General features: G+C 41.7%; 1 protein-coding gene across 4 annotated transcripts in view; it reads right to left on the bottom strand.

Moving 5' to 3' along the window:
- Nucleotides 1-772: 772 nt before the first annotated feature.
- Nucleotides 773-26,495, bottom strand: part of DMRT2 (doublesex and mab-3 related transcription factor 2) — a 52,278-nt gene continuing 26,555 nt past the window's right edge. For 2 of the 4 annotated variants that reach the window (XM_063913941.1, XM_063913940.1), the window contains exons 2-4: nucleotides 6,146-6,619; nucleotides 4,264-4,366; nucleotides 773-2,057 (exon numbers count right to left, since the gene is read on the bottom strand). In XM_063913941.1, coding sequence (XP_063770011.1) covers nucleotides 1,036-2,057; nucleotides 4,264-4,366; nucleotides 6,146-6,598 — 1,578 coding nt within the window. In that variant the 5' untranslated portion in view covers nucleotides 6,599-6,619 and the 3' untranslated portion in view covers nucleotides 773-1,035. Of the gene's footprint in view, nucleotides 2,058-2,856; nucleotides 2,933-4,263; nucleotides 4,367-6,145; nucleotides 6,620-7,625; nucleotides 7,949-26,495 lie in introns of those variants that run through there. The other 2 variants (XM_063913939.1, XM_063913942.1) reach the window with 2 other exon arrangements.

Here is a 26,495-nt window from a genome sequence, read left to right as displayed (position 1 = left end):
TGTGTGTCTGCATGTGTCCGTGTTTGTATGATTATACACACATACATATGGGGGTTCAGTCCAAGAATTTTCCGGTAACGTCTACATATATGATTTGTAGTTAAATCTAATACATCATACAATAGACTGACCTGAAAGCCTCATGATAACTATAAAGAAGAGTACAAAGACAGAGACACACACACCTGACTGCCCTGGTGAGCATTTATCAGTGCACACATGTACATATGCATGGATGTGTAAATGGATTAAAGTAACAGTATTTGTTCTCAATGGATGAAAAAGGAAATTTTTACAATGATAATCTAAAAATTGCTTTTTGTATTCTCTCTCTGATGCCTTCAATGCAAACCTTAGGACCAATATAACTGGATTAGCTGCTGTAAAGATAAAGGTTTTAGTACACCTAATGTACATTTAGGAATGTGGCCTTAATGAAATAAGAGTGTGTTGTGGCTATGTTACTGTGCATATTATTTAGGAACATGATTTAATATCTTGAAAAATGACAAACAATACATTCCTACAGATTATACAATTAAGATTATTTTTTTTCCTTTAGATTATGCAATCATACTACTGATTTGAAAAGTAGCTAACAATGAAAACTAAAAACTACCAAAGTCTGGAAAAACCAAGTGCACTTTGTTTAATGTATATCTGACAACTGTAATGAATGCCCTATTGTGATTCGATGTTGTTGATTTACAGGCCTTTGTCACAGAAATATGTTTGTAAATAAAAAAGTAAATATCAGATAACCATGTAAATAAATATTTAACCATTGTATTTTATTATTTATACTGTATATTTATATATTTATATATTGTTTCATATTCCAATACTTTACAATTCACATATGCAGATCATACTTTTTACATTTAAATATTGTCATTTGTACAAAAGAGAAGCAACATGCAAATATATATTTGTACACTGTATAAAAAGGACATGTGCATCCCACAGATGCCTGCTTAATGAATGAATTCTAGTGGGTCCCAGCAGCTAATCCAGTAGCCACTGGTGTGAGGAATGTTACTCACTGGAACGCTGCGCTGTGGTTGACGGCATCTTAAGGATTGATTCCACAGAAAACGGTAAGGGTTCGTTGACTGAAAGTTTTGATCCTGTTTCTTTGCCTAAGAAAAAGTCCTTATTGTACCTATCAATAGTTAATTTGTATGTCTGGTTTTCCTTGGATGAACATTCTCTGAATTTCGTTGTGGGTTCTTCATAGGGGTCTTTGGTACAAGAGGATTTAAGCTCTGACAATGACTTCTCAAGATGTGCCTGCTGAAATAATGAGTGGAAGGGACTGTACTTTAAAGACAGGGGCTGTTTAGCTGCTTCCTTACTGATCTTGTTCATTAGGCTCTCCGGTGGAGACAAATGGTCCTTGCCAGATATCTGTGAGAAGTTCCTCTTTGGTGGAGAAAATGCAGACCTTTCTCCAGTGTCCTGTTTTAAGTGTTGTGGATGTATCATTTGGGTTTCCATTTTGGGTGGTACTAGGTCCTGTTCTAGTGGCTGGCAATCAATCATTGGGCTAGATTTTGAGTCCCAATTTGACCCAGGTTTCAGTGTCTGCATAGCTGTGGCATTTAACAGGCACTGTTGGTAGAGAAGAGCATCAGTGATTGGACCATTCTTTGGCCAAACCAAGAACCTGGAGGGGACAGGATATTGTCTGTAAGTTGTGGCCACACTTACATTAGAAGATATGAGCTCCACATTTCCTGATCCTGAATATTGCATGGTGAGATCAAGACAAGTAGGCAGGTAACTGCATAAGTCTTTCTTGGGGGCATCAACCTGTGAGTTACCATAGGCAGCTTTGTAGGAATTGTACTCTGTGGCATGTACCATGCGGCTGGGCAGGAAAAGGTTGGCAGCCTGAGAGGCCTCTAGCATCTCTCTTTCTTTATATTCCCTCTCCAGCATAATGTTCTCCAGCTCCTTATCAGCAAAGGCCCGTCTCTTCCTCATCCTGTCACTCACAGGGGCTGGCAGTGAGGAGTTGGGCCCCATATAAGAATCGGTCGGCATAGGTCGATAACCTGCAAGCAGAATTGATTTATTACATGGGATGCATGGAGGTCAACAGAAGGCAGCTTTTGTCATTTCACCATATCTTTTATATTCTCTAAAAGTCCATTTAAAGGCTTTCCACCAAGCAGGAGAACAGCAAAGGCTGACCTAAACACATCCACATTTCTGATATTATAAAATAATTTTATTTTTAATTTACATCCATAAATCTATGCTAAGGGAGGATAAAATAACAAAGCAATAATTAAATGCTCAAGAGTTCATTGTACATATCTGCAAACATACATTGACTACAAACATTGCTTTATTGTATGTAGTTGAATATTCTGTCATAATACTGTAAATGCTAAAGCTAGTTTCATATATAATTCAGTACACTAGAACAGATATTATAACATGGGCAGAAGGAGACCATCTAGGTGCAGTTATGTATTTACAGGGATCTCTTCCCTCTTGTGCTTTTCCATCCCTCACTTACACCATCATCTCCTCCCGGCTGCAAACTACAGCACCAAACCTTTGGGATCAAGTGCCCCACTGCTTTTTTATGTATTATGACGCTACTGCAACAATGTTTATAAACCATGTCGGTGTTCTGTAATGTTTTTTATGGAAAGTCACTTTTCTATTGTTTTGTTCATACTGTTTTTATTTACTTTGCAAGGTGCTGATGGCCCCTTATCGCATCATATAATAAAGGATACTAATAATGATAATAATAATAATAATAATAATAATAATAATAATAATAATAATAATATTATTATAGTAGGTGTCACACTATAATGCCAGAGAACGTGGCTATACCTAGAACTGATGACACGTATATTTCCTAGAGGCAGATCAATGTACAAAGAGTTACAGATGGGAGGAAACTCGAACTAGAAGAAAAGAAAAGAAAAGAGACAAGACAGTTAAGAGCAAAAAGACGAAATGTAAGAGGAAAAACAGTGCAGAGAGTGATGTCTGGAGATGGAGGAAATATAAAAGAGGTACAATGTGTCCTGTGACTGGTGTCTGAACACACAGAACATTAAAATGATCCTTTTAAGCCAGAGGGTTAATTTCACTGAGTCGACACTTCCCACGAGTGTGAAATGAGTCTCGCTATTGGGTTTTTTTTTTTTTTCCCTTCGAATAAAGTGGACGTTTCCCTTTCCCATTATCATGCAAAATACTTGTATTTGTTTATGAATCCCATGAGAATATGTAGAAACTGAGAGGCACGTTTGAGAGACATTTGCAAGTAAAATACAATGCAAAACTTTTACGCTTAAACCCAAAGTTTTGAAAACCTGTAGATCGTGTCTGTGGAAAGATGCTAATTTAAATAAATGTATTGGAGTCATTGGCTAGTCTACAGTCTTTTCTCTCAGTGCTGGTTACAAGTCGGATCTATAGTGCACAACGTTCAACATAGATTTATTTAACGAGTTTTATGTCACAGATCGATTAGGTAAATTCAGACTTTTGTATGTGGATAACATCCGATCCCAATACAAGCCATTTCGCTACATATATATTAATGAGAACATTTTACTGTTAACCCTACACTTGCAGATGCACCTGCTGTATGTCTACAGAAGTGAGTGAGTTAATAACTTTGTATTTACCCTTCAAGTCTCGCCAAATAATTTACCATATGGTGATATGTGTTAGCTAACAACATATCGTTTAATTGTGTTACGATGATCTGTTTGTATTGTAAACTGCAGTCTCCTGCAAGCTGTATTATCATGCGGTGGTTCTGTATTGCTTGTTTTACATATTGTTATGTGGTAATTACATTTTACATGACTGTATATTTTCATATACTTGCTCTCACGTTTTAAAAAAGAAAATGTTTTCCCCCTGAACGATTGTGTTTTCCGTATATCTGAATACATTGTTCAGTTGTATTACTTTTCCATTTAAAAACACAATATGTATGTTATGACATATATGTATAAAGAGACCGAGATAATAACTTAAGCAGCGAAACGCACTTTAATCGCAGTCACACCGTGTGCCCAGACTCCGCGTACAGACTAATTACTAATTACACCAGCGTCTGATATCCCCCTAACATACAGTATGTGCCATCATTCCCACGCAGCAACATACCTCCAGCAGTGGGAGGAAAACACAATACAGATAGTATGGTGGAAAATAAATTACATGGCTTAGATGCTTTTTTCCATTTTATGCGAAAATGGATGATGGGTGTAATATTACCTTCCAGTATACTCTTAGCCAGCAAGCTGGGGGTTCTTATGTGTCGCTGGTAGACAGTTTTCCTCTCTGTGATATTGTGTTTCCCAGTAAGACCTTTCTTATCCTGCAACAAAGAACATAATAAACATACAACGTTACAACGTCACATAAACATTACATAGCACCCTTATACAATAATATACACACACAGCTAAGCAAAGCACTCGGGGAAGAAATGAGTTCATTGGTATGTGTTCACAAAAAAACAAAACAAAAATATGTGTCTCCATTTATTTAAATAAAACAGTGTTTTAAATGTAAACCTGACCAGGAAACAACTAGCGACTTTCCCACCGCGAACACAATACAAGGCACAAGTGGATATTTATGAGTTTGAACACAAAATAGCCTCTCTACTGTCTCTGTTTAGATGGAAACAAAGGAGATTATTCTGCGACAAGTGACTGATAGTGCTTCTGCTGAGGTCTGACAGAACAGGACAATCCTTGATACAGCAGAAATGTGCCCGTGGCTGTCTGTCGGGGTGGTATAGTGCCAGGCTGAGCGTGTGCTGATTAAGTGGCTCGGTGCCAGCATAGGTATACTATGCCTGGCTCTCTGGTGTGATGCAGATATACCTATATACTCTAAGCAAAGTTCCTTGCTTATTTATTCCAAACCTCTGATTGAGTACTGAAAATGGCAGAACCTGCAACTCTTCTTGTTCTACTAAGGTTCGACAATCAGTTCTCTTAGTCACTGCACTATTATGCCAAAAATAATGGGAAACAGTTTCCATTTGCACTAACGTGTTCTAGGATTCATTTGTATCAGCAGCATATACTGTACATACGGGACAGAATGCAGGCCTGCGTGTGAGTGGGTGTTAGGGGTTACACTATGCTGAGAGTGACAGGCTGGCAGACAGTGTAGTGGCATTGCAGTGCTCCTGCTGACAGACTTCTACAGCGGACAGCACAGTCCCTGGTCACAGCGCAGCACAGTCCCTGGTCACAGCGCAGCACAGTCCCTGGTCACAGCGCAGCATAGTCCCTGGTCAGGTCACAGCGCAGCACAGTGCCTGGTCACAGTGCAGCACAGTGCCTGGTCACAGCGCAGCACAGTCCCTGGTCACAGCGCAGCACAGTCCCCGGTCACAGCGCAGCACAGTCCTCGGTCACAGCGCAGCACAGTCCCTGGTCACAGCGCAGCACAGTCCCCGGTCACAGCGCAGCACAGTCCCCGGTCACAGCGCATCACAGTCCCCGGTCACAGCGCAGCTGTGCTCAGCACAACAGCAGAAACAACAGTAACATGCTCCTAATGTCACCCAACAACTAAAACAACACCAAGGTGATCTGAAACGTCTCCTGGAGGTTCCATTGTTTATTTATATAAAAGCAAAGTCTCACCGTTTGTCTATAATGTTTCTGTATCACTATACTTATAATTAATAATAATACTGTCCCTGTTGTTACAACATACTGTTACTAGTAGCCCCAGAGAGCAGAGTATACTGTAGGCAAGAACACGGTAGTAATAGGCCTGCCTTGTCCTGTCCTGGCAGTCCATTCCTGTGTGCTTAGCACCAGTCACTTTCCTCAGCCTACTATTTTCTATAGATAATGAATCCATCTGACTTAAGTGAAATGAGTCAATGGGACTCAGATCAGAAATCATTTACTACATCATCTTTGCTTCATTTCTGCCTTATTAGACGAGTTCAATCAGCAAACAGCAACACACAAGTAGTTACACAGATGGGAAAGAAATGAGGAGCAGATGTCTGGCCAGCATTCCCATTGTATAGACTGTAATGGACATTGGTATGGGATCAGTAATGTCTTGGTGAGGCCTATGGCTGGCATGGCACTATACATGGCTGATCATAGAGCAACATTACCTCTGTGGCTTGCTGTCTTCTCAGGGCCACCTGTGCTGCCATGACTCTCTGCCTCTCCACCACCAGCAGGCAGTTGGCACATTGGCAGTCCCGCCAGCGACAGAAGCGCTTGTGGCCCTTCAGACAGGAGACCACACCATGGTTCCTGCACCTGGCACACTTGGGGGTCCTGCTCAGCTTCCTCTGTTCTCCGCCTTTATCAGACACTTTTTGCTGGAGATCCTTTCTGGAGTGTGTGAGCCCATTCCCGTCCTGGTCCTCCTCCTCCTCGTCCTCCTCTTCCTCCGGCCCAACCATCCTGCCCTGCTCCGGCTGCTCATCTGCCTCCAGCTCCAAGCTCTCCACGTCTATCTCAGAGTCTCCAGCCAGGGAGGATGAGTATGAGGAGTGGGGGGAAGAGGATGAGTTGGACGGGGAAGCAGAGGGCACGGCGACAGCCTGGATCTCGTACATGTCCTCTAATGCGCCCACTTACTGTGGAGATAAGATGGACAGGGGGTTATTGCTATGCACGGCTACGGGCCACAGGCAGCCTACTCAGGGTGTACAGATACTGTATGCACCCTCTTACTGACTGGCACTTATCATCAATCATTACTCTCACTGCCCATCTCCTCTCACCCGAATGCATGTCATGTACTGTATGCAGTACAACTAGATACAGGAAACACACTTATAGAGGTGTAATAATCTAATCTGCACAATGTGCTACATGTGATGTATAGTATTTTACCACCTAGTATGCACATTCCTTGTATTAAATAGATTAACATCTCCCTATCAGATGACTCTTGTTTATTTATTTTGCTTTATTTTATTTTATTTATTTATTTCCAGTTATGTATACTCTATGCAGCTGCGGATACTATCTACACTGTATACTGGCAGCAATTACAGTCATATATAAATCAGGAGGTCAGGGCTGGTGATTGATAATTCACATTCATAAAAGACCCGTAATCGCACCTGCAATAACCCCTTGCTTAGTGCATCAATATTTAATCTCCATATGTATTTAATGAGCCATAATTACCTGTCTTTCACTATGTGATCTCTGAGCATTCTTACACATACAATGGATTTAAATCATAACGAAAAATAAAAATAAGAATACAGAAATACACCAACTGCTACAGAGGAAAACTGGAGTCATTCCCAAACGCAATCATTTGCTAAATATGGAATGTCTATTGGTGAACCCTTACTTAAATTAAGTTTATGCTGTAGCCAGTAGCAACATTTTACTCAAACAAAATGCAAAGTACAGTAACAACACAATGACACTGAAATCAAACCGGCCACTGTACTGCTGTGCAGCCTGGATGATGGTGACACTAGCCAGGATAATTATTATCTGCATATAACACTCATTTCTTTTGCATAAGAACATTTAAAAGAGTCAGAATACAGCACGGACGCAGCGTACACTAGCCGCACAGCCGACTGTACAGTATGTATACAATGATATAAGATTACATACCAGCAGCCTAAATTGATGGAAGAGACCAGCTGGGAAAGACGCATCCAAAGTTGGTGACCTCAGGACAAATACCACAGGGAGGATAGATCCTGTGCTCGGAATATGCCGGGCTATGTAACTCTTCTGCTCACAGGGCACCCTGATCCCTTATGTCTCCTATATCCATGTGATGCAGTGATCCAGCTGGTGAGGAGGCTCAGAGAGGCATGACAGTGGCAGAGGGCTGAGACCTGCTCCCTAATTGCCCGCTGGCTGATAGCTCAGGGGGGAGCTGCACGCTTTAATAGCTCGTCGGGGCACACAGTCCTCGCAGCCAGTGTCCATGCTCCCACTCTGATAAACCAGCCTTAACGATGATTGGCTGCTTGCAGTGCCTGAACAAGCTATGATTGGGTAATACATCCAAGGCAGTCCCGCCTACTCCACGCCTTGTGCTGTTTACTATTGCAGAGGGCTGTCTTTGGCTTTTACCGATGGTCACTTTCTTTATGGGGCTCCCCTCTATTATCTCCTCCTGCCATCGTCAGGTTTTAGAGGTAAATAGAAAGGACACAATAGTAATTTATTTATTTATTTTTCAGATTGTATAGTAAACATCTCACTAGATCGCAATCCTCAATAACGACAAAGAAAGTAAAATAAAATGATTAATCTTGCTGACCAAATAAATAATATTTAGGGAAGTTAACAAAACGCTTTACTGAGTATTTTTGGAACACTTTAGTCAACCTGTTGTAGTTCCGTCTCCATCTACTGAAGTATGAGAAATAAATACAGCAATGATAGAAGAACTGAAACCATCATTGAATTATTTGCTTTGTATTTGTTGATTTTCTTTTTTGTTGTACTGCATCACATTTGTCGTTTGGCAACAGCCTATAAAAGACACATATATAATGCAAAATATTTGAAGGTAATTGCCTTAAACAAACTTTCACTCGTATACTGTAAAATAAACACATCTTAATATTTAACTAACAGAGCATGCATATTTCTTTGACGTTTTTCTTTTAATAAACTTGGTTTAAATAATCGTGGTTTTATTTCAGATCGTATTCTCTTTAACATAAATGTCATAACTATTTTTATCATGCTTGACACGTAAATATCAGGAAACCTTTTAGATACAATCAAATTTTATAAATAAAAATATAGTATACACATGACAGTCACATAAGGTGTTTTTTCCCATTTTACCTGTGAATATATAGACCAATGTCAATCACCATACAATTTTTCCGCGTTTTTCTATACCGTAGTTATTTTGAATACTACAGTTTGCCTTTTATAGCTATAAGGTAGTGTTCTCTAATGAAACAATATAATAATTAAATGTATTTGGGTCATAGGATTATGAGTTAAGCACAGTCTGGCTGAATGCAAGCTATTGAATACAAACATTAAAAAAAATTAGTATCTTAGGCTAAAACCTGCAATCATCACACAACATAGCAGCAGCACCTATATTCACTGATGGGAATTTGTTATTTGTATACAAAGAACATGTTATATTGTTAGATCGATTCAAAATACATTATTTTCTAAGTCAATGCATAGAAACTGTAAAGTGTATTCGTTTTTATTACCACCAGTTTGAAACCTGCCTGAAAAACACGTTTACATAAAAGGGAGAGGTTGTTCTATATACAGTTAAAACACATAAATAAGATCTGCATTCCCAAAACTGAAATAACTTTAGATAATCGTTATCTAAGCGAGAGAAAACATTGCAGCCCACAATATCGCTTTGTGTACAGTAAACTTGCATTAACTGCTCCTTGTACTCCTGAGCGGAGCAGAGCCAGCTGGTCACAGGTCTAATGGGACAATGGCTTTCAGCCAAGACAGTTGCCCACAACACGATTGTGCCATGGTAGTGCCAACAGGTAGAGGCATACATAAGCAGTAGTATCCCCATAGGAACTAATTTCCTTATTTATACTTAACCCTTGAATTAGCAGCAACTTGGTACTTCACTTTAATGTGAGAATAATGTGTGCTACATATTGTCGGTGTGTACAGCATTACATTTATATAGTCCCTGGATGTCTTTCTTCTCTTACATCAGATGAATCATCTGGTATAACAGTAATATACATCTTGAGGCTCAACAGCTAGTGGAACTATAAGACCCAGCATGTATTGACAGATAAAAACCGATCACAATTTAAGAAACAGAATAATTAATAAGAAAATGGGGTATATAAAACTGTTTATTCAGTGGGCTACTGTATTTTTCGCCATATTTTTTAAAATTCAGTTTAACATAGTAGAACATAATATAATGGTGTGTGATTTACAATATTGCTAGCAGTTCAAATATTGATCTATTTATTTGGCATTTATATGTAAGCTTTTATCTTTGCATTGGATGTGTATGTTATTACTGATTTGGTGTATATAGCTTTCGTTGTTTTCCTGTAGAATATGTTATTGTTCTGTGTTATTGTATACAGTGACAAGTTAAAATATGTGTATGTAGTAGGGTAAAGGGTGAAGATATGCTTTCAAGGTGAGTTTATAGAAATTACCGCCAGGTAAATATATGTAATTTGTCATTCTTGTGTGAATTACTGCAACTATTCAAAATAAACATGTATCCCGTAAGCCTTTTGTATGACCTGCCATATCGTACAGTATGTGAGTTATAGCATAAGAGAGTCTCACAATATTTACCTTACTTTGCCATGCTTTTTTCATTTTTATGAATGTCATATCGTGTTGTATAATAGAACCAATACAATAATAATATATTTGGATTATGATCATTTTAAAATCGGCAAATGAAAAAATAATGATCGCTCATAAAAATGTATTATCACATCGCAGCGAAGTGGTCGGTGTGTTATGATAGGTAGCCTAAACCTACCACCCTATCCTCTATGTATTATATGGCCATGGTTCTTCCATGGTGTACATACTGTAATACTGTGTGATTCAATGCATACCACCTTCTGTAGCACCTCTTCGTTTCCACAGTGACCTGCACATACATCTGTGCTTCTCTGATTCCACAAGGATTAGCAATATACGATGCTGTCCAATAATTAAAGGCGGATAAAAAAAAAACACATTGCCCAATGGGGTTACAGTCGCTAGGTCGACATGTTGACACTCATTAGGTTGACCACTGAAGGTCGACAATGCCATTAGGTCGACATGTATTAGGTCGACATGTACTAGGTCGACAGGTCGACGTGAGATTTACAATTTTTTTCGTTTTTTGGATTTTTACATACTACATGGACTACGATTGGAACAGTAAACTGTGCCGAGCGAGGCAGTAGTGGAGCGAGGCACCTTGCCCGAACCATGGCGAGCGAAGCAAACCATGCGAGGGGACACGGTGCACTAATTTGGGTTCCCCGTCACTTTACAGAGAAAACAACACCAAAAACAGTCAAAAACCTCATGTCAACCTTTTGACCTGTCGACCTAGTTCATGGTGACCTAATGACCATGTTGACCTATTGTCCCTGTCGGCCTAATGCATGTCGACCTTCCATGGTTGACCTAATGACTGTCGATCTAAGTTGTGTCTATCCAACAACCCATACCAGCCCAATGGTATAGTGGTAAATAGCTTAATTGTTCTATCATACATCATGTATCCAATATCCCGTCGGATTAATATAGTATTGAAGCATTACATTTCGTGGTACCCTACAAATTATGCCACCTGGCAGAGCAATCTACTACGGTGAGAAGGATAACAAGCTGTGCTAGTCATGATGGCACATCGTAGAAGGGTAATAAATATATTTGAGAGCAAGTAGAATATCAAGAAAAACGCACTGCATAAAAAACAATGGCCTATTGAAGATACCATGGGGGTAATTTAGACCTGATCGCTCGCTAGCGTTTTATGCAGCGCTGTGATCAGGTCAGAACTGCGCATGCACCGCAGTGAGCAAGTGCGTCACACAGGTACAAAGTGGATCGCCGCTCAGCGATGGGTATGTGCGAAGAATCCATTCGCATGGGCGATTGCAAGGAGATTGATAGGAAGAAGCCGTTTGTGGGTGGCAACTGACCGTTTTCTAGGAGTGGTTGGAAAAACGCAGGCGTGTCCATAGGTGTGCGCAGGGGGGGTGCCTGGTGCGCACAGGCACCCCCTAATGTCTGGCACCTCGATCTCACATGCCTGATGCAGCGATTGCCGAGCAGGCTGATTACTGGCTCCTCTGCGCTGCACCCTGTCAGGACTGCATTACTGACCGGATGCCTGGGTTAATCAAGGGTGCCACTGCCACCGGCTTTCAAACTCGCAGCTTCACCTCCATGTACAAAAACTGCGTGATGTGATTACGTCATGCTGCTGGCACGCCCACCTTTCTCCTTCTATGCTATGGCAACGCCAGCCACTGATGAGGAGCAGCATGTAGCCAGCGTTCCTCTTAAGTAGACAAATTCAATACTGGCAGGCAGTCTGCAGCAGCATGGACACGTCACTCGTTTTTCCAGCAGCAGCAGCACTAGTCTGCGACTGTCAGTGTCAGTGAGTGGCTGACTTGTAAGTAAGCTGCTGCAGCTTGCAGGGGAAAGTGAGGGGGAGCCAGACCAGGCTGAGGAGGAGCAGTGTAATTGCAGTTAGTTCCATCAGGGGTGTTTGTTTGGTGCACACCACAACACCTGACAATGTATCTGCTTTATTAGGATTGGTACAAGGGTGAATATTTTATATTGCGTTGACCGTCAATAGATGGTGCTAAACACGCCCGAAAGGTGGTGCTAGACACACCCCTCCGACGGTGCACCCCCTAATAAAATGTGCTGCGCACGCCTATGGGCGTGTCCAAGCATTTGCAGGGAGGGTTCCTGACGTTAATTCCGGTCCCAAACAGGCTGAAGTGATCGCAGCGGCTGAGTAAGTCCTGGGCTACTCAGAGACTGCACAAGATTCTGTTTGCACAGCTCTGCTACACGTGCGTTCGCACACTTGCAAAGTGAAAATACACTCCCCTATTGGCAGCGACTATCTGTTCACAGCAGTGCAAAAAAAAACCTAGCAAGAGATCAGGTCTGAATTAGGCCCCATGACATGTTAAAACACGGTTGGCAGTCTGCACTCTAGAGGGCTTGCCAATTATATTTGGGGCCCTGAACTGTAGGCTAAAGGACGGTTTTAATAAATAATATAAATATATTATATAATTGTGGAGCCAATAAGGGTACAGTGATGAATATGTACCTTTGTTTTTAGGAGGCTTGTAATGTTAAAGTCACCGGCAGCCACAGTGAAATTATGCTTTCTGGTTACTTTGCTCCAGAAATGCCAATTTTTTTAATATTTATTTTTCAGTTATTTTTGTGGCATTATTTTGACATTGCATGTATTATGTTAGTGGCATTCATATCCAGAGGGATGGTGAACCAGCATTGCAGAGCCCCATAACAGCCTCACCCCTACACCCACTGTAGAAACTACGCAAAGTGACAAATATTTATTTATTTATTTATTAACACTTTCTTATATAGCGCAGCATATTCCGTTGCGCTTTACAATTGGAACAACAGTAATAGAACAAAACTGGGTAAAAACAGACAGAGAGGTAGGAAGGCCCTGCTCGCAAGCTTACAATCTATAGGGAAATAGGCATAGATACACAAGGATTGATGCTACCTATTGCATAATGGTCCACCAGATTGCTAGGTTCTTAATGGGTTGTATGATGATACCCCACAAAGTTATCCAAGTGTCAGGAGGGTGTGAGACTAAAGAAAGACATGATAAGTGATGTTATGAATACCCTACAGAGGATGTAATTAGATAGGGAAGCACTGAAGGTTATGTGGGTGGGTCTGGAATTTGATAGGCAAATAGCCATAGCTCATCTAATTATAGACCCCCAAATTGTACTGAAATCATGCTAACAAGTGAATATCAACCTCTATTAGTAAAACATTATACAGAAGTATAAACATACTGTAGATAATGTTTAAGGTCAATGCAAGGTAGAATAGTGCTCGAGGTTAGCTGCAATTGTTATATACACACAAAGTTGCTAATCTATAACTCACACAAGTGTACCCAAACATATAATATTGTCTTGGCAGCTGCATCTTGTACACTTCCACTTGACAAATTATCTTACTACACTTTATATAGAAGTTACAGTGTTCATTTAATCATATGTAAGTGAAAAAATGAAGATGATGTGCTTGTTCTACAGCCATGGCCAAAAGTTTTGAAAATGACATGGTTACTGTGGTAAAACTACAAGCATTTCATAAGTGTCAAAGGTTTTTATTGACAATTACATTAATACCCCATTCACACCGCCTGAGGCGGGTTGCACCCGTGAGCCTGATCTAGGAGCTCCTAGGGTGTGACCTGCCTCAGGCACCCCGCTGCCCCTGTCTGCAACCCGACAAATTGCCGGGTTGGTGATGTCAGCGGTGACATGGCGGTAGCGGTGCTTGGAAATCACATGATCTCCAAGTGCCGCCCATACACACACAGTAAATGGGAAATGGGTCGCAACCGACCTGGCTTCTGTTTACACCACACAGCAGGTTGAACACAAGTTCAATCCTGCTCGCATCCAGGGTTGAAATACTGGGTGCTCGACCCAGTATTTTTCCCTTGGCACCTTTCAGACCGCACATGAATACATGTTATGCGTGCTCATGTGCCAATAACCCATGTTCATAGCTGGCAGTCTGAAAGGGGTTTAAGTCTACAGTATGCAAAGAGTCAATATTTGCAGTGTTGACCCTTCTTTTTCAAACCTCTGCATTTTGCCCTGGCATACTGTCAATCAACTTCTCGGCCACATACTGACTGATGGCTGCCCATTCTTGCCTAATTAATGCTTGGAGTTTGTCAGAATTTGTGTCATTTTGTTTATCTACCTGCCTCTTGAGGATTGACCACAAATTCTCAATGTGGTCATGTTCTGGGGAGTGTACTGGGCATGGACCCAAAATATAGATGTTTTGTTCTCCAAGCCACTTAGTTATCATTTTTGCCTTATGGCAAGGTGCTCCATCATGCTGGAAAAGGTATTGTACATCACCAAACTGTTCTTGGATGGTTGGGAGAAGTTGCTCTTGGAGGATGTTTTGGTACCCTTCTTTATTCATGGCTGTGTTCTTAGGCAAAATTGTGAGTAAGGCCACTCCCTTGACTGAGAAGCAACCACACACATGAATGGTCTCAGGATGCATTACTGTTGGCATGACACAGGACTGATGGTAGCATTCACTTTTACTTCCTTGCCTCTCTCGAAGTGTAGCCCATAGGCAGTGTGAGCCAATATCAGGAATGTTTCACATTCCCGATATTTATACATCGGGCAGTATCGCATCCTCCACAAAAACCTATGGGGGATGCAGCTGTGGGTGGAAATGGAGGGATCACAGCAAGTATCTTACATTGGGGGGATACATAATATTTGGCCCCCGCAAACAGGTGTTTCCAGGGACATAACCGCAAATATTGCTGATAAATGGGCCCCTCTGGCACTGTGCCAGAGCCATAGCTATTTTCTGCACAATTGCCATTTTAGGTGTGATGCTCAGGAAGTTGCACAGTGTCAGAGTCTTTGCTAACACCACTGGCAAAAGTGAGGCAGCGGGGGGTGTTCCCCTCCATAGGTTAGTATGCAGCTACTTAGGTCACAACCCAACTGCAATAGGCCTATGGAGCAAATACATTAATCATTGTAGCGTCCCCAGTCTACTGACATTGTTATCAGATACCTCTCCATTAATTCATTTGCAACACAATTACCTATAGGCTATAATGACTAATGGCTTCTTAAAATCTCACCAACTATCAGGTACAAGCTTTTGGGAGCTTAGTATATTGCCCATTTTAACAGTCCCCAAAACTTAATATATATTCTATTACCCCCATAATGACATGGATTACATACATTATCCCAACAGACGAGATGAGGCTGTCAATATCCTGACAGCAGCATCCCACCTGCCAGAATGCTGACAATGGGGCGAGCGCTAAGAGTCCCCTTGCGGGCTCAGTTGCTCGCTGCGCTCATTACAGAATCTATTCCTACTCAGTGGGTGTCGTGGACACCCTCGAGTGGGAATAGCCCTAGTGCGCCAGGATTCCGGCTGACGGCATTGTCGACTGGCGGGATTTTGGATCCTGAATGCCAGGATCCCGATAGCCGGCAATTTAACTCCATCCCAATGACACATGCACCTTGTTTGACAAGGGAGAGTCTGCTCCATCATATTATATGCCCCCTTAGGAGTTATCTGATGGTCATCAGAGAATGACTAGAACAATGACACAAAAAATGTAGGCAATCTCCCCGCAATGTCCCTCATTTAATGTGGTATGTTTTCTAGTTTAATAAATGGTCGGCCATGTTGGGTTGTCACATTATTCATACACAAAGAAAGGAAGCATTTCATTGGAAGACAGAAAAAGTTGCAAATCCCACAAAACCAATATATGATAATTTTCAAGTGCTGATTTGTTATGAAAACCTAAAAGTAGAATCATCCTGTTTGCAGTTTTGGAAATGTGAATGAATATCAAAGCAAGAAAACCAAAGTATTTAATTGTGTATTAATTAAGAAAAATATATATCTTATTTGCTTTTAGTGCAGTTTCTTTCAGTTTCAAGATATATCCATTGTAGTTACATTTTAGTTTTATATGTTTGAAGGAGCAATAGACATGGCATGTTGCATCCATGTAAAGTCTACTGAAAAATAAAACAAAGTATCATTTGTGTGGGTACTACTAAAAAATTGAACAATATTAATGTAATGTCGCCAAATAAATGGGCTCAGCACATGACTGAGAAAACCCTCAGCAAGGAAGGGAAAACAGGTTCAGTAAATCTGAATGCAAGTTCATTAATTCAATTTTTTTTTTAGGTGGCATTCCTGAGAAAATAAGCAACTATTAAAGGAGAATTTCAGAAGTCAAGAAAGTTGAAATAAAGTTATTGAGTGGGGAATCATTTTCCTGCACACACAGGGTCTTATTCAGAGTTGATCGCAGAAGCAAACTTGTAAGCTGTTGGGCAAAACCATGGGGGTCATTCCGAGTTGTTCGCTCGTTATTTTTTTCTCGCAACGGAGCGATTAGTCGCTAATGCGCATGCGCAATGTCCGCAGTGCAACTGCGCCAAGTAAATTTGCTATGCAGTTAGGTATTTTACTCACGGCATTACAAGGTTTTTTCTTCGTTCTGGTGATCGTAGTGTGATTGACAGGAAGTGGGTGTTTCTGGGCGGAAACTGGCCGTTTTATGGGTGTGTGTGAAAAAACGCTACCGTTTCTGGGAAAAACGCGGGAGTGGCTGGAGAAACGGAGGAGTGTCTGGGCGAACGCTGGGAGTGTTTGTGACATCAAACCAGGAACAACAAGCACTGAACTGATCGCACTGGCAGAGTAAGTCTCGAGCTACTCAGAAACTGCACAGAGAAGTCTTTTCGCAATATTGCGAATCTTTCGTTCGCAATTTTGATAAGCTAAGATTCACTCCCAGTAGGCGGCGGCTTAGCGTGTGCAAAGCTGCTAAAAGCAGCTTGCGAGCGAACAACTCGGAATGACCACCCATGTACACTGCAGGGAAGGGGGAAGTGAGTTCTTTAAAAGCAATGTACTATTATATACACATTGAAATATAACCATATGATAGTGATTCTTACATACTACTATATCTTCTTCACTATATTTGTTGTGTATAGCACTAACATATTAAGCAGAACTTATTAAATGCTCAAAATCAATCCCTGCTCCATTGGAGCTTACAGTCCAAGGAGGGTATTCAGAGTTGTTAGCAAACCAAAAAAGTAAGCAATTGGGCAAAACCGTGTGCACTGAAGGTGGGGTAGATGTAATATGTGCAGAGAGAGTTAGATTTGGGTGGGGTGTGTTCAAACTGAAATCTAAATTGCTGTGTAGAAATTAAGCAGCAAGTATTTACCCTGCACAGAAACAATATAACCCACCCAAATCTAAGCCTCTCTGCACATGTTATATCTGCCCCACCTGCAGTGCAACATGTTATTGCCCAGTTGCTAACTTTTTTTGGTTTTCTAACAACTCTGAATAGCCTCCTAAATTCCTTAACATACAAATACACACAGAAGCCAATTAACCCACAAATATGTAATTTGGGAGAACACCAGATCACTTGGAGGAAACCAGAGCAAATAAGCAAAGAACATAGAAACTCCTCTGAGAGTGTGCTTCGGCTGGAGTCAAGCCCATAACCTCAGCACCATCATGCAGCCATGCCACTGGGTAGCAGGCCAAATGTGGGGGCCTGGCCACAGCTTACTGTGAATACCTGGCACTCTGCTGCTGATGGGGTGTAGCCACAACATCTTGGGGTAATATTTTTTCCTCTCTGGAAGGTTCATGCCATAAGACAGATCCAAATACTTTGTACCAGGCCCTATGTCAGCACCCATGCTGAGCCACATTGCGACACACATAAAAATACATACGTACGCATGCACATGCATATGCACATACATGCATGCAACAATGTGCTTGAGTGCCAAAAAATCATGTCATACAATAAAATATGGAGGATATCAGGAATAGCGGAAGTAACAATAAAGCATTGGATTGCTGAATCTGCCCCTTGGGCCACCGAATGTGTGAATACTTTGAATGTTGTCAGATATACTCTTATATTGGAGCAAGTCGTATTTCAGGTGTAGCACCTTTTAAAGGTTTTAATCAGTAAGAAGCAGAATGTGCGCAATTAGATAACATAGCACTCTAGAAGCTGGCAGCCTCAGGATATACTGGAGCCAGAAACACCCCTGACAAAATTGCCTAGAAGGCTATAGAAAATGCTCACTTTGGCTAGGATGTTGCTTTTATGAGAAAACCTGCATATGTACTGGATAGTTGTGCTTTGGCTTTGCTGACTGGTGTGCATTACATGATGGAACACTTCTCTTATGAGTAGAGATGTTTGTTGACCCCCATGTTTTGCTTTTGGATTCGGTTCTGGATCCACTTTCACCTTCAAGTTTTGGATTCAGTATTGGTTTTGTAAAAACACCCTCAAGTGTTTTGGATTTGAATTTGGATTTAAAATCCAACTATTGGGTTTTGGCATTCTCAAAAATGGATAAAAACAGCTAAAATCATATAATCTATGCAATCCAAAACCCGAAATTTGGATTTAATATTTAAAGATCCAAACCGGGACAGATAGATTACAAGGAGCACAGTTGTACCAGGTCCCAAGGTTCCACAGTTGTACCAGGCCAGTGGCTGGTGCAATTAAGTTTTTTCATTTATTGCGACACAGTGCAAGTGATGTCATGACATCACAATATCAAACGACATCGCACAACTGAAAGGCAGAGGAACAACAGCGCAAAGAGGAGCAGCCAAAAGACACAGATAAAAGTGTCTGTGGGATGGAGCTGGAGAGACACTAGTGGGCTGGAACTGGAGAGACACTGGGGGGTTGGAGCTGGATAGACACTGGGGGGGCTGAAGTTGGAGAGACACTGGAGGGATTGATTCTGGATAGACATTGGAGGCTGGAGCTAAAGAGACAGTGGGAAGCTAGAGCTGGAGAGACACTGGGGAGATGGAGCTGCAAAATGATTGAAAAGACAGAAGGGGAAATACTGTAATGCTGAATTAGAAGGAAAAAGCTTGGGGACATTAAGGCACCAATTCTAAAGAAGCATTACCAAGTCAGCAGGTCATATGGTTTGATCAGGGATGTTCATAGTTTGCCCTACACCAAAACATCTGTTACTAAGTATTGTCTGCTTGAACCCCTGCTATATGATGACATTGGTTCTATTCCTATGCAAAATGGCATCTTCAGGACCATGTATCTACTAAATGATAGTGAATACCATATTCTATTCGGGATGCGATGCTGTGAGATTTCCAAACTCTGGAACCCTCCCCGGAAAACCCCCATTTCTATCGGGGATGCAATGCTGTGAGATTTCCAAACTCCGGAACCCTTCTCAACAATGGCATTCATGGTCAGCAAGGCCACGCATGTGCAGGAGTCCCACTAGCACTCCGAGCACTTTGGAGGGACGGGCGCCTTCAGAACCCCTGTCCATGTGGGAGCTCATTAATACATATAAACACATACTACAATGTTATTCTGCCCACTAATATCATGTCCAAAATGTATTGAGTATGTGATTCATGACAAATACACCCGTAAAAGAGGGAGGGCGGGATGTAATAAAAGGAAAATGCAGCCCAAAATTAGCGCATTTGCCATATGTACCAAGCTCCAGAATGCGATACATTCCAAACCTTGGACCCAGTGGGTAGGTACCACCATCTTTATGTGGCGTTACCCAATAGAAGCCTATGGGCTGATAGGGATTTAATCTGATCCTTCCAGCAGCCCTGGTGGCCGGCTCATCACTCTGCGCATAAACAGAGGGACACCCAGAAGTACTTCTACTGCAAAGGACAACTCTTACTAGGAGAGCAGTCCTTTGAGCATTTATAGGTACATACCGGAATTATTAATGCCATTATGTACACAATAAGAGGTTGTTTGTATCACATCGCGGATACAATGCTTAGTACATCTTGCCCATTATGTCAACTAAGTCAGAGCTGTTAGTTGTTGGTTCAACTTTTATTTGTCCATATCTCTTAACTGTCCCAAATTCAGTGGGTCAGCCACGTTTGGGACAGTCCCGCTGTCCTACCCACAGGCCGCAGTGTCTCACGGCCGGGGGGTGGTTGGAAGCACAGTGAAGATGCGCCACACTATGCCAGCTCTAGGAGAGGCTGGGGGGTCTCCAGCTGCCCCCTTATGCACTGGGCAAGCCCCCAGCATGACAAAAATGAGGGCATGGCTCGCGGGTTCAGCATTTCCCATGTGGCAATGCCCCTTACTCTTAAGCCACACCCTAAAATGTTATGATTTATCTACTGTAGTTACAAAGCCAACACATAATAAATAGGCCACAAAGCCTGTTATTTCTTACAAAAGTCTGTCCGGCATAGTAAGACAGTGCTGACTGTGTGACCCTTTCAGTAGTACTCACAGCACTGACTTCGAATGAACACAGTGTAGTAGGGCAGTCCACTAGGTGCGGATCTACATCTGCTAAATTGTATCTTATAGTTTAGGGTGCTAGAATTATTATAACATAGCATGTTTAACATTCAAATAGTAAACGAGATAAAGGTCACGTGGACAGCAACTATAGGAACACATTTCCTGCATCAGTACAGAACACTATAATCATAAAAAGGATTCATATTAGTATGCTAGCAACATACCTATCTGCAAATTCTTGTTTTGTTTCTTCAAGTGAAGAAATTGTTGCATTACATGTACATTTGTTAATCAACCCGTCAATTTTTTTTATATTTTTGCTCTGTTTGCTTTCACAACAAACATTGCACAGAAGGACACTGGGAGGACACAGTCTCATAGCAGAACTACACCCAAAACAATCTTTTCAAAGGTGACTGCCTTTGACAAACATTTGTCCCTTCTGACCTCTGTGTTTATAGTAAGAGGGGATATAAAACAAGTGCATCTCCTGATGTCAGAAACCATTCCCTAGCAGCTACTGTGTGACTCCCCAGGCAGCGTGTCAAAGTGCGGAATGCCACCAAGCACAAAGGGTAATAGGGGGCACTGAATTTTTATGTGGCCCATTAGCTGAAGAAGGGAATCAGGCAGGAGACAAACACTTCCCATTCAAGTTGTAAATTGAACTCAAAGAAAAGCCAGGGCAGTATGGATGGTGTAATGGTTAGGATTACTGCCTCACAGCACTGAGGTCATGAGTTCAATTCCTACCATGGCCCAACTGTGCGGAGTTTGTATATTCTCCCCGTACTTGCGTGGGGTACTCCGGTTTCCTCCCACAATCCAAAAATATACTGGTAGCAGTGGCAAATGCATGGGGGGGGTTTCCAGAACTGTGTGGAGCCATTCACGGGGGTGGGGACTGAGGTGACCCAGTATATGCTGGGTCCGTAAAACTAGTGTGTCTGTGTGTATATATATATCTACATATCTACACATATGTATACACATATACACATAGCATATTAAACATGCATATATATATATTTATATATATACACACATACAGTGCATGTATATATATCATATGTATGTACAGTATGTGTATATATGTATGCACAAATTGCACATGGATATATATGTACTATAATTAAAATAAAGTAACCTTTTATTAAGCACTTACAAGTGCCACCAGGAAGAAAGCAGGCCGCAGAGGACGCTAGACAGCCATTAATAATACTCATGCAGCAAAAAATATATATATCTTTTTTTTTTGGGTGGAGGGGGGTTTCTGGGTGCTCGGAAACCCCCCCTGGGTGCGCCACTGGGTAGGTTAATTGGCTCCCAACAAAATTAACCCTAGTGAATGTGTCTGTGTGTACATGTGATAGGGGATCTAGATTGTAAGCTCCACTGGGGCAGGGACAGATGTGTATGGGCAAATATACTCTGTAAAGCGCTGCAGAATATGTGTGCGCTATATAAAATAACTGGTAGTAATAATAATAATAATAAAAGCCCAAAACATAGTGAAATTCATTATTGTAAATAACAAAACAGTTAGCATAATGTTTATTTTCTTTGTGGGTGTGAGAAGGGTAACAGGACTGTGTTTTTATCGTACTGCTTGAACCTAGATTATAAGATTCTTCTTACATAAGTAATGTAATATAATAAAAATATATATTTTTAAGTGTTTTAAGAATGTATTTAATCCGTATTTTTTTCCATAAACCATGTTGTAAAGCTGGCCACACTTATGTCTATTCTGCCAGGCCATGTGCATTTACAGCTAAAAATCTCTGCGTTTACAGATTGCCATCAACTACCAAAGAATAGGCTGAATAATACAAATCCAATCAGATCTTTGTAAAGGGCAGGAAGCCTTCATCTGACTTGAATGTGTTTTTGGAATTATTCTTCATAAGGTGCCATAAGATTAGTCTATCCCATTTGGCCATCCACAAATATGATCATATAGGACACAAATCTGTTAGTTCTGCAATTGGGACAACATGTCTGGTCAGCTTAATTGTTACCTCATTACACCGTTACAGTATTTAACATTTGGAGTTAACAAATATAACCATCAAATCATTCACTGTCAATTAAAGAAAAGAAAAAAACAATTGTTAATGCTCCAGATCTAAGCTGTCAAGAGGACTTACAGTCAGGGCAGCCATCGGGGGGGACTGTGGGAACTGGTGTCCCGGGTCCTTACAGAGAGGGGGCCCACCCCTGGCTTCTACCGCCAATACTTGTATAGCTGCACCAGTCTGTGAACCAACAGCAGGCTGATGCGCAGGGAGGACTTCTTAAAACAAGCCTTATTTGCGCCTCAGCTCTCTGTAAACTGTTCCTCTAGGTCCGTAATACTCCACCTATATGTAACGTCACAATGTGTGACATCACATAGAGGGTGGAGGAGCCCTATCTATTTTGTCAGTCCCGGGCCCCACAAATTCTGATGGCAGCCCTGCTTACAGTATTTATAAAGTTGCAAAAATGTTGTCCTTACACCCATTACACGCACATTAATATTGCATATGGACTTGGGCCAGTAAATTGTATCAGTTCATCCTTATAGTATAAAAGGCCAAAGTCATGCTTGTATGCAAATGCATTTTACTAGGTTACAGAACTGCTAATAACCGCAAGTAAAGCTGAGGCCCAGGAAATAATATAGATGCCCACCAGAGCCATCGCAGAGTCCTCCACAATTGCGTACTCATACACAGCACCAACGCAATAATGAGGGACATCGACTCCCAGGTTTGATCTATGGCTGCACAGACTGGCCGTGGCAATAGTGACACTTGCCCCATGTTTCTCTACGTTCATGATCACAGCTGAAGGCAGATACATGTCTCAAAAACAGGGATATCACACCTGCGGTTTTACCATCACTCCCACGTTAACTTCCCCAATGGTCGCTTCCTGTCAATCACTCTATGTATAAAATGTCAGTGTGAGCTCAATCGCAAAGTTACCTTGATGAGTACATACTGTGATTGCGGCATGGCCAGCCTTCATTCAGATGTACTTGGAGTTGCTATTGCTGCTGCTTACATAGAAGCAGCAGCAATAGCACTAATATGGTAAAGCAGCAGGAGGCATCACGTCTCCTGGTGCACGGCATTACTGATCTGACCTGCATCCTAGGACACAGTATCAGGTCATCTCTAACACCATCGGCCGGCTGCATGACCCATGGGGTTGAGCAAGCTGGCCACTGCAGCTACTACCTAGAGGTCAGGAAATCTCCTTGCTCTGACAGAGATCCCGGCCTCATCCTTCCATGAAAGAGCGGCGAAGTGCCTCTGTTTATTGCTAGAAGCACTGTGTTGTTTGTGTGTTCAGGCACTGTGTTAAAAGATACAAACCAAACAGTTCAGCCACAAAAGTGGCAGTCCCTGTTGCTGTTAAACTGTGCATGTCCTTTTTAATACACAACATAAGGTTGGATGGAAGGGCTCTATTTTGTACCACTTTTCTTTTCATTATGGGACTAGGTTTAGGAGAAAAAACATGGCTTTACCCACCATGCTTATACTTATTGGTGCACCTCAATAATTAGGAAGCAGAGTGAGGAGGGTAGCATGGCCAAAAGGTCAGTCGCCTAATATTTGTTAATGTAAGATAGGCTAATTTGTAGTGATGAGCGGGTTCGGTTCCTCGGAAACCGAACCCCCCCAAACTTCACCCATTTTACACGGGTCCGAGGCATACTCGGATTCTCCCGTATGGCTCGTTTAATCCGAGCGCGCCCGAACGTCATCATCCCGCTGTCGGATTCTTGCGAGATTCGGATTCTATATAAGCAGCCGCGCGTCGCCGCCATTTTCACTCGTGCATTGGAAATGTTAGGGAGAGGACGTGGCTGGCGTCCACTCCGTTTATTAATGTTCATGCAAATATTTGTGCTTATTGCTTAATTGTGGAGACTGGGGAGCAGCTGTATTATATAGGAGGAGTACAGTGCAGAGTTTTGCTGATCAGTGACCACCAGTTTTATACGTTGTCTGCCTGAAAAACGCTCCATATCTGTGCTCAGTGTGCTGCATATATCTGTGCTCACACTGCTTAATTGTGGGGACTGGGGAACAGCTGTATTATATAGCAGGAGTACAGTGCAGAGTTTTGCTGACAGTGACCACCAGTATATATAGCAGTACGGTACGGAAGGCCACTGCTCTACCTACCTCTGTGTCGTCAAGTATACTATCCATCTAGATTCTATACCTGTGGTGCATTTTAGTTTTGCAGTTTGCTGACAGTGACCACCAGTATATATAGCAGTACGGTACGGAAGGCCACTGCTCTACCTACCTCTGTGTCGTCAAGTATACTATCCATCTAGATTCTATACCTGTGGTGCATTTTAGTTTTGCAGTTTGCTGACAGTGACCACCAGTATATATAGCAGTACGGTACGGAAGGCCACTGCTCTACCTACCTCTGTGTCATCAAGTATACTATCCATCAAGATACTATACCTGTGTTGCATTTTAGTTTTGCAGTTTGCTGACAGTGACCACCAGTATATATAGCAGTATGGTACGGAAGGCCACTGCTCTAACCTACCTCTGTGTCGTCAAGTATACTATCCATCCATACCTGTGGTGCATTTCAGTTGTGAGCAGTATATATAGTGGTAGGCCATTGCTATTTATACTGGCATATAATTCCACACATTAAAAAACGGAGAACAAAAATGTGGAGGTTAAAATAGGGAAAGATCAAGATCCACTTCCACCTCATGCTGAAGCTGCTGCCACTAGTCATGGCCGAGACGATGAAATGCCATCAACGTCGTCTGCCAAGGCCGATGCCCAATGTCATAGTAGAGAGCATGTAAAATCCAAAAAACAAAAGTTCAGTAAAATGACCCAAAAATCAAAATTGAAAGCGTCTGATGAGAAGCGTAAATTTGCCAATATGCCATTTACGGCACGGAGTGGCAAGGAACGGCTGAGGCCCTGGCCTATGTTCATGGCTAGTGGTTCAGATTCACATGAGGAAGGAAGCACTCATCCTCTCGCTAGAAAACTGCAGTGCCACTCCTAGATGGGCCAGGTGTTTGTGTTGGCCATTTGTGTCGCTTAGCTTAGTCACACAGCGACCTTGGTGCGCCTCTTTTGTTCTTTGCATCATGTGCTGTTTGGGGACTATTTTTTGAAGTGCCATCCTGTCTGACACTGCAGTGCCACTCCTAGATGGGCCAGGTGTTTGTGTCGGCCACTTGTGTCACTTAGATTAGCCATCCAGCGACCTCGGTGCAAATTTTAGGACTAAAAATAATATTGTGAGGTGTGAGGTGTGAGGTGTTCAGAATAGACTGAAAATGAGTGTAAATTATGGTTATTGAGGTTAATAATACTATGGGATCAAAATGACCTCCAAATTCTATGATTTAAGCTGTTTTTTAGGGTTTTTTGTAAAAAAAACCGAATCCAAAACACACCCGAATCCGACAAAAAATTTTCAGGGAGGTTTTGCCAAAACTAGAGATGTGCACTTGAAATTTTTCGGGTTTTGTGTTTTGGTTTTGGGTTCGGTTCCGCGGCCGTGTTTTGGGTTCGACCGCGTTTTGGCAAAACCTCACCGAATTTTTTTTGTCGGATTCGGGTGTGTTTTGGATTCGGGTGTTTTTTTTTAAAAACACTAAAAAACAGCTTAAATCATAGAATTTGGGGGTCATTTTGATCCCAAAGTATTATTAACCTCAAAAACCATAATTTCCACTCATTTTCAGTCTATTCTGAATACCTCACACCTCACAATATTATTTTTAGTCCTAAAATTTGCACCTAGGTCGCTGGATGACTAAGCTAAGCGACCCTAGTGGACGACACAAACACCGTGCCCATCTAGGAGTG

The sequence above is a fragment of the Pseudophryne corroboree genome, chromosome 1 (genome assembly GCF_028390025.1).
Source record: "Pseudophryne corroboree isolate aPseCor3 chromosome 1, aPseCor3.hap2, whole genome shotgun sequence".
Lineage (NCBI taxonomy): Eukaryota > Metazoa > Chordata > Amphibia > Anura > Myobatrachidae > Pseudophryne > Pseudophryne corroboree.
The sequence above is the reverse complement of the archived record's forward strand: the minus strand, read 5'-3'. Positions and strand labels throughout refer to the sequence as shown.